This window comes from Fringilla coelebs (genome assembly GCF_963513975.1).
Source record: "Fringilla coelebs genome assembly, chromosome: Z".
Taxonomy (NCBI): Eukaryota; Metazoa; Chordata; class Aves; order Passeriformes; family Fringillidae; genus Fringilla; species Fringilla coelebs.
Genome location: NC_140031.1, coordinates 1,893,754 through 1,907,849, shown reverse-complemented (window position 1 = coordinate 1,907,849; position 14,096 = coordinate 1,893,754). Strand labels below are relative to the sequence as shown.

Below are 14,096 nucleotides of genomic sequence, written 5' to 3'. Positions count from 1 at the left end.
TCCTTGCCAACAAATATTGGTATTTTAAGCCTTTGACTGCTTTTAATGGTAGCAAACACCTTTTTTTGATATTGACTGCTTGTTTTTACAGCTCTCTGCAAGTTAACTTCAGGAGAACTTCCCAAGCACCACAGCTGGTGACCACTACCAGATCCAGCAATCCCAGGATGCTTCCCCCCTGGAAATCTTCAAGCTAAGATGGATGGGACTCTGAGGAACCTGGTCTAGTTGAATATGTCCCATTACAAGTGGCTTGGATTAGATGATCTTTATGGCTCCTGCAACACAAACCATTCTATAATTGCCCCTCTGAAAGCAAGGCTGGTATTTTCCTTTATATTTGAGGGATCAGTGGTTTTATTGTAGTGCCCAGTCACTGATCTAGAGTGACAACCTTCAGCAGGGAAAAAAAAAATCCACAGGTTCATGGGAGAAACAACTAGAAATGTCATTTCCGATGGTCCAGATAGCCCAGGACAGCAAATTTTCCCCATCATCCAGGCAAAGAATTAGAATAATTACCTAGAGCCTGATCCTGAAAGGTGCTGAGTGCAGTCAAGTGGTCTCTGCTCATAGAGTTCAATATCTCAGGGGCTCTCAGCAGGGTCAGCCTTGGAGCCTGAGCAAAACAAAATAGGTTGGTGTTAGTCCAGCTATTTGTAAATAAACCTATGCAACCTAAGAAAAATAACCCCAAAACCATTCCAGCTCCACAAGCCAGACACATTTTCCTGCACAGGGAATTAACTCAAGGGTCACGCAGAGCGTGGCTGAGGAGATGCTCTCCAACCCACAGGCCTTCTCTGCAGATCAGGATGGATGCCTGCAGCACACAGGAGAGAAATTACACCTGGATGTGTCCACAGAGCCTCAACCCACATCCAGGAGCACCCACACCACATTCCCCAGGAGTGCTGTGTTACCCAAGCCACCGCACCTGGACACGTCACATTGCCACACTGTGCCAGGGCTCACACACCTTCCTGGCAGGAGACAAACCCCGGGGCTGCCTCACCAAGCCCGCAGGCAGCAGCAAACCTGGAGGTAAGAGAAGTTAGCTGGGTTTCCAGGGAGGAGGACGAGGAACATTCCCCTCCCCGTGCTCCCCGGCCGTGCCAAGGGCAGGGTGAAGGGAGGGAAGGGGATGGCGGGGACAGGATGACGGAATCCTCCTCCACGCAGCCCTTTGTTTTGGGAGCTCCCCTGGGATGCTCGGCTCAGGGTGGCCAAGTCCTCCTTCTTCCCCTACAAGGGGAACGGATGAGGGGAGGAAAACAATGCTCTCTCCTCAGCTGCCTAATGGAAGAACAAAAGCACAGCAATGCCTTCCAAAATTGTCTTTTGAGGAACAGACCATCGAGCCCGAAGGCCCAGTATTTCTGATGTATTTGTTTTTCAACCCCAGCCTGGCAGTGTCCTTCTGTCCTTCCTCTGGGCTCTTTGCAGGACCTGCCCAAAGCCACTGGGGTCATGCAGGGCTTGCACAGACCTCAAAACCCATCAGGAATTTAACACCCAGCGCCTGGTAGAGGTGACAAAACCAAAGGTTCCTTCACAACAAACACACCTCAGCCATGGGGTAGAAGGGGCAAGGCCAGGTTGGAACAACCCAGTCAGGTGGAAGGCGTCCCTGCCCATGGCAGGAGGTGGAATTGGAGGGTTGAGAGGTGCCTTTCAGCCCAAACCATTCTGTGGTTCTGTGACAGCCCTGTTTCAGCAGGATGCATTTGGCAGGAAGGGTCTGCCCCAGCCTGATCCCACTGAAAACTGGGACCAAACCCCACTTAAGCCAAAACCAGTACAAAAAGCACCTCTGATTGTTGAGCAGTGATGGCTGCTAGGGAGCAGACGGGGATTTCTGCTGTGCCGATTGCTCATGGAAAGTCCCTGACTGGCCCGCAACCATGGAAAAAAGGGAAAATAGAACTTTAATACCAAGTTGGTGGCAGGCTGTCTATTTTTCTCTCCTGTGACTAGTTACCATGGATAGATTTCTGAGGTCGACCACACAATTGTTCACTGCACTGCTCCTATTAAACAGAGGATGAGCAAATCATCCCATTTGTACCGTACTTTAATTTCCAGAAATTCTTTGTTCGTTTGTTTGCTTAAATTATTTCTCTCATTTGAAGAAACAATGCAGTCTTACGAAGCGAGGGCCCAAATCTCCCGAGTCACCCTGCTGTGGTTCATTACTTCCACACTAGTTAACAAGGCCAGTAATTTCCCTAAGGTTTAATAGAAAATCCTCTTTCCGGAATGCAGAGAGACAGGACATTTTAACAAACTCACTGTATCCTGGTTATGTCGTAGGTGAGGGATATCCTGAACAAGGCACAGGTCCTCCTATGGGTTAGCATAAAAAACCAGGTAGCCTAAATGGAGCCTTTTTCATCCCAAATTACTCCCTCAGCTGGAGAAGGGAACCAGGGGGCCCCACGTGCCCTGCTCAGAGCATTAGCTGCAGCTCCACTGGCAATGGGCTCCTGAAGCATCCCAGTCCTCATCCCAAAATAATGAGTGGTTGAAGTAGATGTCACCAGAGAGGCAGATCCAAGATGTACCTGCGGTGGGTACATCTGGGGTGGGTGTGGAGGAAGAGGTGGGCCTACAGCCCATTTCATTAAAGATATGGATAGCAGAGCACACGAAATACCAGCCAATAACCTGCCCATAAACTGCCCTTCTCCCTGGCTTTGCCAACCTATTTCCATGACCAAATCAGCAGGAAAAAAACCTAAAAGCTGAAGTAAATACGGGGAAAGAGCTTGTGAAAAAAAGGGCAAATACATAAAACATATATACATATATAGGAATAGCAGAATAATTTGGGTTGGAAGGGGCCTTTACTAAAAAAAAAAAACTGAAGTATTTTATATGTATACATATGTGTGTGTAAAACAGCCCAGTAAATCTCTATTGAGATGCACACGCAGGTGAAAAGCTGGCAGCGCTGCCTTCAGTCACGAGGGTATTTACTCCACAACAGCCTCTGCAGCTCCTTAATATTATTTATACAAACAGGATTTGTCAAGCAACAGCTACAGATGTTTGCAGTGAGTCTTCCTGCTTATCCACTGATAATACCGTGCGCCTGGGACAGCTGAACAAATCCTGCCACGTAAATAATAAATACACGTCTGGGCTAATCAGAAAGAGGCGGTGAGGAATCTGGAGATTCCCACAGACTCCCTGCCGCGGGGAAGGAAACAAGAAAATGCCCTGACCTAAGCAGGGGTGAGTCTGGCATACCCACAGATCACAGGAAGATCACAGGAGCTGTTTGCAGATCACTTACGGAGCATGAATAATTCAGGCAGAAGCGGCTGGGAGTATGAGAACAGATAGATGGGAGCCCACTGCCGCTGCTTTGGCAGGTTTTATTTTATCCAGCAAGGAAAGGAAACCACAAGACCCAGCAAAAAATTTTTTGCCTAGCTTTGCCAGTGTCATGGCCTCACGACAATCTCGTGATACATGGCATTTTACAGATCCCCAGCTGATGGTGAATGACATCTCTCTTTCTCCTTGAGGCATTTTTGTGATTATCTGGCCGGACAGGTATGACAAAACAATGCTTGTTTAAAAAAAAATGTCCTTAGTACTGTCCTGCACTCTACTGCATAATTACACAGCTTACAGAATCACAGAGTGGTGTGGATTGAAAGGGCCACAGGCAGGGACCCCTTCCACTGTCCCAGGCTGCTCCAAGCCCTACCCAGCCTTGAACACTGCCAGGGATCCAGAGGCAGCCACAGCTGCTCTGGGCACCCTGGGCCAGGGCCTGCCCACCCTCCCAGCCAGCAATTCCTCATTCCCAATATCCCATCTGTCCCTGCCCTCTGGCCCTCCTCTGGAGTTCAGCTCTGAAGGAGAAGGATGGAAAAAAGAAAAAACAGAAAAAAGTAGGGGGAAGAAAAAGAAGGGCTAAGGGATATTCCCTAATCCTTACTCCAAAAGGAGAACATAAGTAGGGTTGCTCCTGTTGGGATATATTAATAGTCCACACCGAACACATTAGCAAGAGGACTGGAAGCCAGAAAGCAAATAAAAAAAAGAAAAAAAAAAATTAAAAAGACACATAAGGAAAGGCAGAAGTGGTAAAGACAGACGGTGGAAGTTAAACACTGCTTTGCTGCAACCTGAAGACATCCAAAATTCATCCTGCTGAAAGGACACTGCAGTTGGTTTCATGCCAAAGGGCAGAGCCTTGTTGTCAAGAATAGAGGGGCAGCTGTCCCACACGGGGTCAGAAATGGGAACCCAGTTCAGTGACCACCAGTGAGCCTGGGAACACCTCAGCCAAGAGAGGCAGAGGGGGCAAGGAGGGATTTGAAAGAGAGGACCCTGCCTTAGCAGGACTTCTGTATGTTCCAAATGGCAAGACACGCTCCAGTGCCTGTGATGTGCTCTGGAATTGGGGAACCCTCTGGGAATTCCTGTACTGCACCTACCTGTGCATGGTCCTGCTTCAGCTCACCCCTCTGCCCTACTGCCAGCACTGGATTTGGCCCCAGAACTGCACACCAAGCTCTTCTCCAGCCCAACTGCTGTGCATGTACACTGCAGCACAGTCCCCTCACACAAAAACCTATTTCTTGTTATCGCACAAAATAGATCTGATTGAAGACTCACAGCAAAAGACATTCACCCAAGATCAAAACACAAAAATCCTAGTAAATCTGGCTCTCAGTGTGAACCACATGAGAAGCATCCAGGCAGCCCCAGTTCAGGAGTGAAACTTGGTGCTACCAGCTAACAAATTTACACCTTAAATTTTCCTTCAACATAAAAACATTGGCTCTCTCCATGCTTTCTTCCATTCTTGAACTACTTAAACTTAATATTCTTAATTAAAAACTGAATTTAAACATAATTCAGCACCACTGCCAGTAGCATCTTTACCTTAGAAAGCTCAGTTTGGAAATGCCATCTCTGTGGTGTGTCTATGACACAGGCTCCTGTGCCCACATCAAGAAAATTTCACTTCAGTCTTTAGCATAAACTGACTATATCTAGTAGGAAACCTGTTTCTTGCCTTTATAGACTGAGCATAGGCCATATCTCTGCATTACCCCAAAATAATTACTTGGCCACACACCTCATTGGATCCTCGGGGCTTTGGGTTCTCCACCCTCGTGTTTACATTCCTTGCAGAAAAATTAACTAATTAATATACGTCTGACAGATGTTCTTTGAAAGAGATATCATGCCTTCAAAACACAAGATGATGAAAGGAGCAATCGAGTAGATTAGACTGACCAGAAAAGCAAGGATTGTAGCATGACAGTGGAAAGCACAGCTTTAAGTCTTTCTTTTGATATTTATATGGTTTTATTTGCATATCAAACTATATGCCAATTAGCTGTATATAAATCCATGATGAAATTATGCTGTGCAGCTCTCCAAAGTGAAGAAAAGCCAGGGCTGGGCTGCATAATCACCCTTAACTCTGGCCCTGCAGGTGTTCCCACTCCAGCTCACTCCTAATGACCATGTACTCCCAGTAACACAACCGTACAACGGGAATCTTCTGCAATCACACACATGTATATGCAACATTTCCATACATTGTAAGCTGCTCTGTGTGTTCTTTCATTCTCCTCCAGCCAGTTACTCCTGGAGAAAAGAAGTCTGAGAGGAGACAGACCTTCTCTCTCCCCACAGCTCCCTGACAGGAGGGTGCAGCCAGGGTGGGACTGGGGTCTGCTCCCTGAAAACAAGGGTCAGGATGAGAGGGAAAGGCCTCCAACTGCACCAGGGCAGGTTTAGATGGGATACTGGGGAAAATTTCTTAGTGAAAAGTGTTGCCCAGCCCTGACACAGGCTGCTCATGGCACTGGTGGAGTCCCCATCCCTGGAGGGATTTAAAAGCCATGTCGAGACACAGGTTAGTGGTGGCCTTGGCAGAGCAGGGGGGATGGCTGGACTCAATGATCTTTTTCCCATTTTAAAGGACTCTGTGATTCCATGATCTGCCTGCTGCCCCTTGTCTCACACTGCAGGGCAAGTTTTGCCTCTGCTGAGGCTTTGTGTAACACTGCAGGAAAGTGGGGATCCTGCCTGAAGAGCTGTAGGCAGCCCTGGATGGAAACAATGCCAGAGATGTATGCTCTTATTTTAAATATCAACTGGAACGTGGGAGTGCAGCAGCCTGGTCCTGGAGCACCACTTAGCCAATTGTGCTCTGGAAGGGGTGTGCACTTGCAGTCAAACTGGCTGCCTTAACGAGGTCTTTGTGCTCTGCCAGGTATCTGCAGAAGGCATCATGCAAAGCTGGAGCCTGCGGGCCCATCTGCAGTCACAGCTCACACCAGCTCCAGCCAGCACTGCCTGCAAATCAGGCCAGCCACCCTGCCCATGCAGGCAGGGAAAGGCCTGGGGAGAAGGGATTTTGGACACCTTGCACGATCCCAGGTTGCTCCAAGCCTTGTCCAGCCTAACCTCGGACACTTCCAGGGATGGGGCACCCACCACTTCTCTGGGCAGCCTGTGCCAGGGCCTCACCATCCTCACAGGAAAAAATTTCTTCCTTACATCTAGTCTGAATTCCTAGATTCTAGTCATTCCCTTCTTCAGTTTAAAGCCATCACCCTTTGTTCTATCTACTAAAACTCTTTTTCTTTTCTCTCGTATGCCTCCTTTAAGTATTGAAAGGCCACAGTAAGGTCTCTGGAGAGACCTTAGAGCCTTCTCTTCTCCAGGCTGAACAATCTCAGCTCTCCCAGACTGTCTGCACAGGAGAGGTGCTCCAGCCCTATCAATGAGCCTGCATTGATTGGGACTATATGTTTGGGCTCAACTGCAGTCACAAGTTTGACTAATTTGAGTGACCAGGCACATATTCAGACATAAAACATTAATATGGGAACAAATCAAAAGCAGTCTGGCTGGGCTCCCACTTTGAAGTCATTACATATATTGAAAAAGAAAAAAAGAATAAAAAAATAATAATCATTAAAAAAAGTTTTTCTCTTTTCTAGAATGTATGAAAAGGTATAAATTCCTGACTGACTGCAGCACCTGGGCTGGCTGTGCTGGTAATTGGAACCAGCGTGCTTCGCTTCCCAGGCGTCCATTCACAAGGGAGAGAAGGAAACATTCAATTTTTCAATAGGAAATTTCATCGCCGGAAAACAATCCACCTTCCCTGACTCCAAGGAAGAGCCTAAGGCTGAGTTCTCTCCTCAACCACAGCTTCAGCTTTACTGCCAGCCCTGGCCAGAGCTGAGTGCTCACACCATCCCAAGCCCATGAGACTGCCTTCAACACTTCCAGCTCTTTTTGTTTTTTTTTTCCCCTCTTCTAACATATTGTTTTTCTTTTCCTTTGGGATTGCTCAGAGGTACAGTTTGCAACTTTTCTTTCCACAACCAAATGGGCTAAAACAAGCCTGGATTTTGTCATGACAGTTTTCCTTAGATTTTTAGCTTTCCATCCAACTGCAGATCTGGGACTTCATGGAAAGCACCCAGGTGTAGCCGTGGGCCATGCTAACATCAAGGGGATATTTGTGGGACATTTGTGAGGCAGAGCACACTTTAAGTGGGTTTTTTTAAATGAGCCTAGAACCCCCAAGCCATATGGGACTGAGCAAAAATCATGTTACACCAACAGCTTTTCTTTAATAGCATTTTTGAACTCATTTTTCATTCCTAAAGCTGCTGTCTTAGCACAGAGTGGAATAAGGCTTTGAGGCCACAAAAACCCATCAGACACTCCAGCAGGACTCAAGAAAGCCAAGCAGCAGGCAAAGGGTCTGAGCAGAGTGGTGGCAGATTAAGTGTAGCACCAGTTAACATAAAACCAATGTAAAAAAAAACCAAAAAAAACCTGACAATGGTCCCTGTAAGAATTAAGTTTCAGGATAAATAGACTCAGAAGAAACCATCCACAGCTCAAATTTAAAAATCAAAGTTACTTCTCCTTGCAACATTTACTTGGAAACTTCTTTTTCTTCTCATTATTTATGTTCCCACCATAAGAGCTAGTTTATGCGCTTATAGAAAAGTTGAATTATTCGCCCTCTTCACGTGCTTTCTGAACCATCCCTGACTCCCTCCATCTTGGTACCTTTCACATCCAGGAACCAAGAGGGCTGAGTAAGAAAGGTATGACAGGCAGTGCATGGAGGAGCGCCTCAAAATCACACCAAGCTCCATCTTCACAGGTTTACTCCCCCTAAAATCTCTGGAAGAAGGTTGTCACAGAGCCATTCTTGACCAATGAAGACAAACAGCCTTTTAATACCCAGTGCAGCACTGTTAGGGTACTTTTAGTTGTACTCTGGGTACTTTTAGCTGCCTTGAACTGATCCCTTGACAAGGGGGATTTGTGAAGCAGAAAATTTGAAGCAGATTTTTGAATCAGAGTCCCTCAGACTGGGAGGGCAGACCTGGAGCAAGACCTGATGGCAGAAGGGGCAGGAGATGGGCATGGCTGAGGGCAGCAGCACAAGTAAGATGAGTAAAACTTAGCACAAAATCCATATGGAATCACATGGAATGCTGGATGTTTTGAGATATTTCATGCAATGGAGGCACTTGCTGTTTCTCCACTGCAGCAAAAGATGAGGAGTAAGAAACCACGGCAAAGTTTCCTCAATCTATGCTGAGTTAAGCATGGGATGCCTGACACTGCCCCAAGGAAGACAAAGTCTGCAGCATCCAAGTACTGAAAGAGCCCTCAAGAAGCCTCCTGGTTCACCCCCAGCCCCAAGCAGGCATCCCTGAAGACACGTAAGAAATGTCCATGCAGTCCAGGACTGCCACAGATGGATTCACAGCATTGACAGGACCCTGCTGTTTCACCTTTCACCTCTTCTTTAGTGGACCTGGTATCAGTGTAAAGACCTTTCACTGGATCCTACCAATGCCTAAAAAAGCCAAGAAAATCTGGCAACACTTACCTCTGCTGGATTTCATCCTGGCCATGACATGCAAGGCTTGGACCCTCCGGCCAGACACAGACTCCGAGTCCTAACCCAGACCTGGACACCAGATCTCACTGTTCTCATTCAGCTCCAAGGATCACTCTAAACCCCAACAACTTCTGGGGCAAATTAAATGCGTCTATTTTTTTAAGGATCACTTTTGTTGAGCTGCCACTGAAGCTTTTCTTAGAAGTCATTAACCATGATGGGCAAAACACAATTCCATCTCGCTCCCCTCCTGCCTCTTCAAAGGGAGGATGGCAGCACTTGAGCCACTGCCTCACTGATTGTCCTACTGTTCCACAAAGTGGTTCCTCTCCAGCAAATTGAACACTGAGAGCCATCACAGAGCCCCAGACAAAGGGCCCAGTGACTGTTTCTGGGATTATTAGAGGGAAGCAGAAAGAAGCCTATTACAGGGTCTTTGTGGCACTTAATGTTGACAGCTGAAAATAATGGATAGGACAAAACAGAGCAAAGATGATTTAAATTAGGCAACTCTCGGGAAATGGTGCTCACGCAGGCTTCCAAAGGAGAACTTCCATTTATAAGCACTGCTAACCCCCAAGTGGGTGTGCATTGCCCCTCTGAAGCCCATACACACGCACAGACACAGCCCTTTTCAGGTGCTCTGCAGAGCTTTTGCTCAGTTTGCCAGTGACCACTGCACCCTACCCATTAGGGGATGGAAAAGGTGTACAAAAGAGCAGCATCAGCCACAGCCCATCAATCCTTCAACAAAAACAGCCTTTAATTCCTACCCACTGCCACAAGTTCAGGGACCTGCAAGGAGGGATTTGCACACCCACACTCCAGCAATTGTTACACAGCTCCTCCAAAACCACCTGGAGGACAGCAGATTCACTCCTGCTCCAGGGGTTTGACGCAGATGGAATGACAAAGGCACAGACAAAGCTCTAGTGCTACCTCATGCCAGTCCCAGCTCCATGTGGGGCTCATGCCACTTATACACCTCATCTCTCCAGAGGACAGCAATCACAGAGAGAATCACAGAATCATCTTGGCTGAAAAAGAGCTCCAAGATCATCGAGTCCAAGCTGCACCAATCCCTACATTGTCACCTGTCGAGAGCACTGAGTGCCCTGTCCAGGCCTTCCTTGGACACCTCCAGGAATGGGGACTCCAACACCTCCCTGGGAAGCCTCTTCCAATTTTTTAACCACCTCTTGTGTGAAAAAATTCCTCATGTCCAACCTGAACATTCCCTGGTGCAGCCTATGTCCTCTCCTCCTGTCCCTGTTCCCTGGGAACAGAGCCCTTGCTATCCCCTCCTGTCAGGAGCTGTGCAGAGCCACAAGGTCCCCCCTGAGCCTCCTTTGCTCCAGGCTCAGTCCCCGCAGCTCCTTCAGCCTCTCCCCACAGGACTTTCCCTCAATGCCCAAGCCATTCTCAGTTTGGACAGGAAAGCACAAGAGAGGTGGAGAAACACACGCATTGCACATGGTGAATTTGTTGGCTGCCTGGGCTCTATAGATTTGTTTATGCTGTGGCAGCAGTCTGTCTTTCCAGGCACAGCACTTGGGTTTTATGACCTGAAACACCACCCAAAGCAGCTTCTGAACATCTGAGGATGCACCCCAACCAGCCCTGCTCTCATCCTGCAGTGGATAGAAGACTTTTGAAAATGGGTCCCTGTGCAAGGAGCCTTCTGAAAGCACCTTCACAATTATGAGGTTTCACACCTTTCTTGTACCCACAGGTGTAAACCAGGAGATACAAGGCTGCTGTCCTGTTTGGCCACCCAAAGCCCTGAGACACCCCAGCAGCAACTGGAGGGTGACAGTGGGACTGATCCTGGCAACAAACACCCCTGGGACGTGAAGGGAGGAGCCTTCAAAAATGCTCCTGGGGGTCCCACAGCACCAGTCCTCTGCTGGGATGCTCTGGGGTCTCCCTTCTACAAAAGCTGCCACTGCCATGCAAGGGGAAGAGAGCTCTGGCATGGGAAAAGGGTTGTGGACAGTCAGAGCTGGGAATGTCACTCTGGATTTGTGCTGCATCTGGATCCTGCAGCAGCACCAGCATGAGGTAGTGGTTGTGACAGAGGTGGAGTAGGAGGAAGAAGAGAAGGAAGGAAAGAAAAGAATGAGAGAAAGGCAGGAGAAGGTGAGGAAGGAGGGCGAGAGGGGAAGAAAGGAGGGAAAAGAAGGAAAAGGTGGAGAGGAAGGAAGGGGTGGAGAAGGCAGAAGGCAGAAGACGAGAAGGAGAAAAGGAAGAGGAGAAGGAAAGGAAGCACCAAAGGAGAGGAAGCAGAGGCGGACGAGGAGAAGGAGAGGAAGATGAAGGGGGAGGAAGAGAAGGAAGGAAGCAGTCTTTGAATTCATCATGGAGCTTTGCCTGAATCCCCTGAATCCATCTGACAGAAAACGAGACCACAGCATTGTTTTTCCCCCAGACAGTCAGCAAAGCAGCTCACCTCCTGTCTCCTGCTTGGCAGAGATAACCGGCATGGAAAACCCCGGAGAGGAGAAGCACAGACACATTACAGCAGAGAGACGCTGCAGAAACACCGACCACGCGCTCTCCAACAGCAATGTGCCAGGCAGCACGGCAGGGAAAAAGCTACCTGCCCCCATGGACATGCCAGTCTCTTCCTTTCAATCCCTTTTGTGAAAAAAGGTGACTCAGGAAAATTGGAAAGGAAGCCAGGGGTGGTGTGAAAGTGGAAAAAGACACCATCTGCTCTCAAGCCTCACAGCTGGAAAGGGCATAACCTGCCCTTGGCGTGGCTGCAGGGGACACTCTGGCCCAGAGAGGACTTGTAGGAGAGGACAATGCTGCCTGCTGGGTATTCCTGTGCTGGCATTCACCCAACACACACAGACACCCCATCACTGAGGCTTCAACCTGCTCCCAGCCCTGCCCATGAACCCCCATGCAACGCCACATCTGGAAACATCTGCTTAGGGTATTCACTGTACACTGCTCAAAAAGACCAGCCACCAGGTGGTTCAAGATGTGGGCATGAACCACCTCTTAAAGGCATATCAAAAGGTGAATGTGCTTGCAATACTGCAGTGGGGAAATCCTTATTTGCAATCCTCATCTGTTTCTTACAGTGTCACATCTATTTCTTACGGTACCACAGTCCTCACTGTGGATTTGGAGTCGTACTTCAGAGCTGATGTTCATGAAGTGCAGATGAAAAGGTGAGCAAGCCCTCAGTTCTACTTGTGCTCCACTGGAAAGAATGAAAGGGAAAGAACAGAGAAAAATAAGATAAATAAAAAAATAGGAAGCAAAATAAAGGGAAAACAGAAAAAAAAACAGGAGAGAAAGAGGGGAAGAGGGAAAGAAAGAGAGAAAGAGAGAAAGAAAGAGAAAGAAAGAGAGAAAGAGAGAAAGAGAGAAAGAGAGAAAGAGAGAAAGAAAGAGAGAAAGAAAGAGAGAAAGAAAGAGAGAAAGAAAGAGAGAAAGAGAGAAAGAGAGAAAGAGAGAAAGAGAGAAAGAGAGAAAGAGAGAAAGAGAGAAAGAGAGAAAGAGAGAAAGAAAGAAAGAAAGAAAGAAAGAAAGAAAGAAAGAAAGAAAGAAAGAAAGAAAGAAAGAAAGAAAGAAAGAAAGAAAGAAAGAAAGAAAGAAAGAAAGAAAGAAAGAAAGAAAGAAAAAGAAAGAGGGAAACAAAAACTGGGTAGGAAAGGGGAAGAAAAGAGGGAAAAAAAAGGGGTGAAAGAAAAGGGGGGAAAGAAAATGGGGGAAAGGAAAGGGGGGAAGAAAAAAGGGATGAGAAAACAAAGTGGGAAAGAGAAAGGGAGAGCAAAAAGTAAAGAAAAAAGGGTGAGGTTAGGAAAAGAAAAAAAAAATTAAAAAAGAAAGTCAGCAAGCAAGAAAACCTAGAGAATCGATACTTTCCCAACCCTAAAAGAACAACTTCAAGTTACTTTTTTTTAAAGTCCAAGCCCTTCCTAATAAGATGCCCAACAGGCTGTGAATTATCCAGCCATAAAACTTCCACTTGCATGTGACATTTGCTGGTAAGAATAAATCAGGGCGAAGAAAAGAGGAGCCGCTTTGGAGTTCAATGAGTATTATCCTAATTCTAAACGTATTAGCAGTGGTCTGAAAGCAGGACATTGTCATCCAGACAGACGGACAATGTTCATGACCAATGGTAATTTGTAGGACGCATAATTTGCTACTACCAAAATAGCACAGCATGTGGGGTTTTTTGCCCTTTTTAGTCTATAGCTGTGTCGTTTCTTTTGGCTTGTTGAAAGAAATCTGCTCTGCACACGCGGAGCAAGAGCTCAGACCTTCAGCAGCTCATAGAAAACAGGTGGCCAGGCATCGGGGGAAATACAGCCTTTTGGAAAAAGCTAATAAAATAAGCAGATGATTATAGAAAATGGAGATGGAACTGGCTTCTTTTTCCCAAACAGAAAGTCAGAAAAAAATAAGTTTAAACTGAGCAAATGCTGACTGAAAACACATCCTGCCACCGCCTCTCTGAGTTTTAACAACACCAACAGAGCTTTCAACTAAAATAAAACCAAAAAATTTAGGAAAATAATGATCATCCCCTCAGGGCTGACCATCCCCAAGCCACAAAGCTCAGCTTCCCCAGGCTAACCTGGCTGTTGGCTTAACACCAAGCAGGCTGGGGGCTCGGGAAAGTCAGGTTAAGACAGTAGATTGCTGTCTTAAGACTTCATCCCTGCCATCCTCATCTCCCCATCAGACAACAGCACGCAGCACTTACATGAAAGTTGAAATTTGGTCAAGTCCCAATCCTTTAACTTTCCATGGGGAGAGTGTTAGGAGGTACCTCTCCTGCACGCTCCAGGACCACTTGCTTAAACTGTCTGTCGGTCATTTCATGGTGGAGATTAAAAAAAAAAAAAAAAAAAAAAAAAAAAAAAGAGAGAAGGGAAAAAAATAAAGCAAAAACCCACCCCAGAAAAATAAATGCCTGTATCCCTAACAGAGCAGCAGGGTGGAGCCAGCACACCCTTATATTTAGCTGCAGGCAAAGCCTTAAAGTTGTAGTGCGTTTATTTTCCGTCAAGCACATCCATGTACAAGATAAAAAACTCCCCAAACTCCTGCTATTTGCCCCATTCTGTCTTTCATGGGGCACACTGGGATTGTTATCCCTGTTTTATTTTTCTTTTCTGAACTCAGGAGCCTTGGGATGTATCAGAGATTT

At 46.9% G+C, this 14,096-nt stretch overlaps 1 protein-coding gene across 2 annotated transcripts in view; it reads right to left on the bottom strand.

Annotated features, from left to right (window-relative positions):
- Nucleotides 1-13,717, bottom strand: part of ZBTB7C (zinc finger and BTB domain containing 7C) — a gene marked incomplete at both ends in the record, with an annotated part of 104,094 nt that extends 90,377 nt beyond the window's left edge. The window contains one exon of one of the 2 annotated variants that reach the window (XM_084225123.1): nucleotides 13,650-13,717. In XM_084225123.1, the coding sequence (XP_084081249.1) occupies nucleotides 13,650-13,651 (2 nt within the window). Of the gene's footprint in view, nucleotides 1-522; nucleotides 575-13,649 lie in introns of those variants that run through there. The other variant, XM_084225122.1, reaches the window with a different exon arrangement.
- Nucleotides 13,718-14,096: the final 379 nt, after the last annotated feature.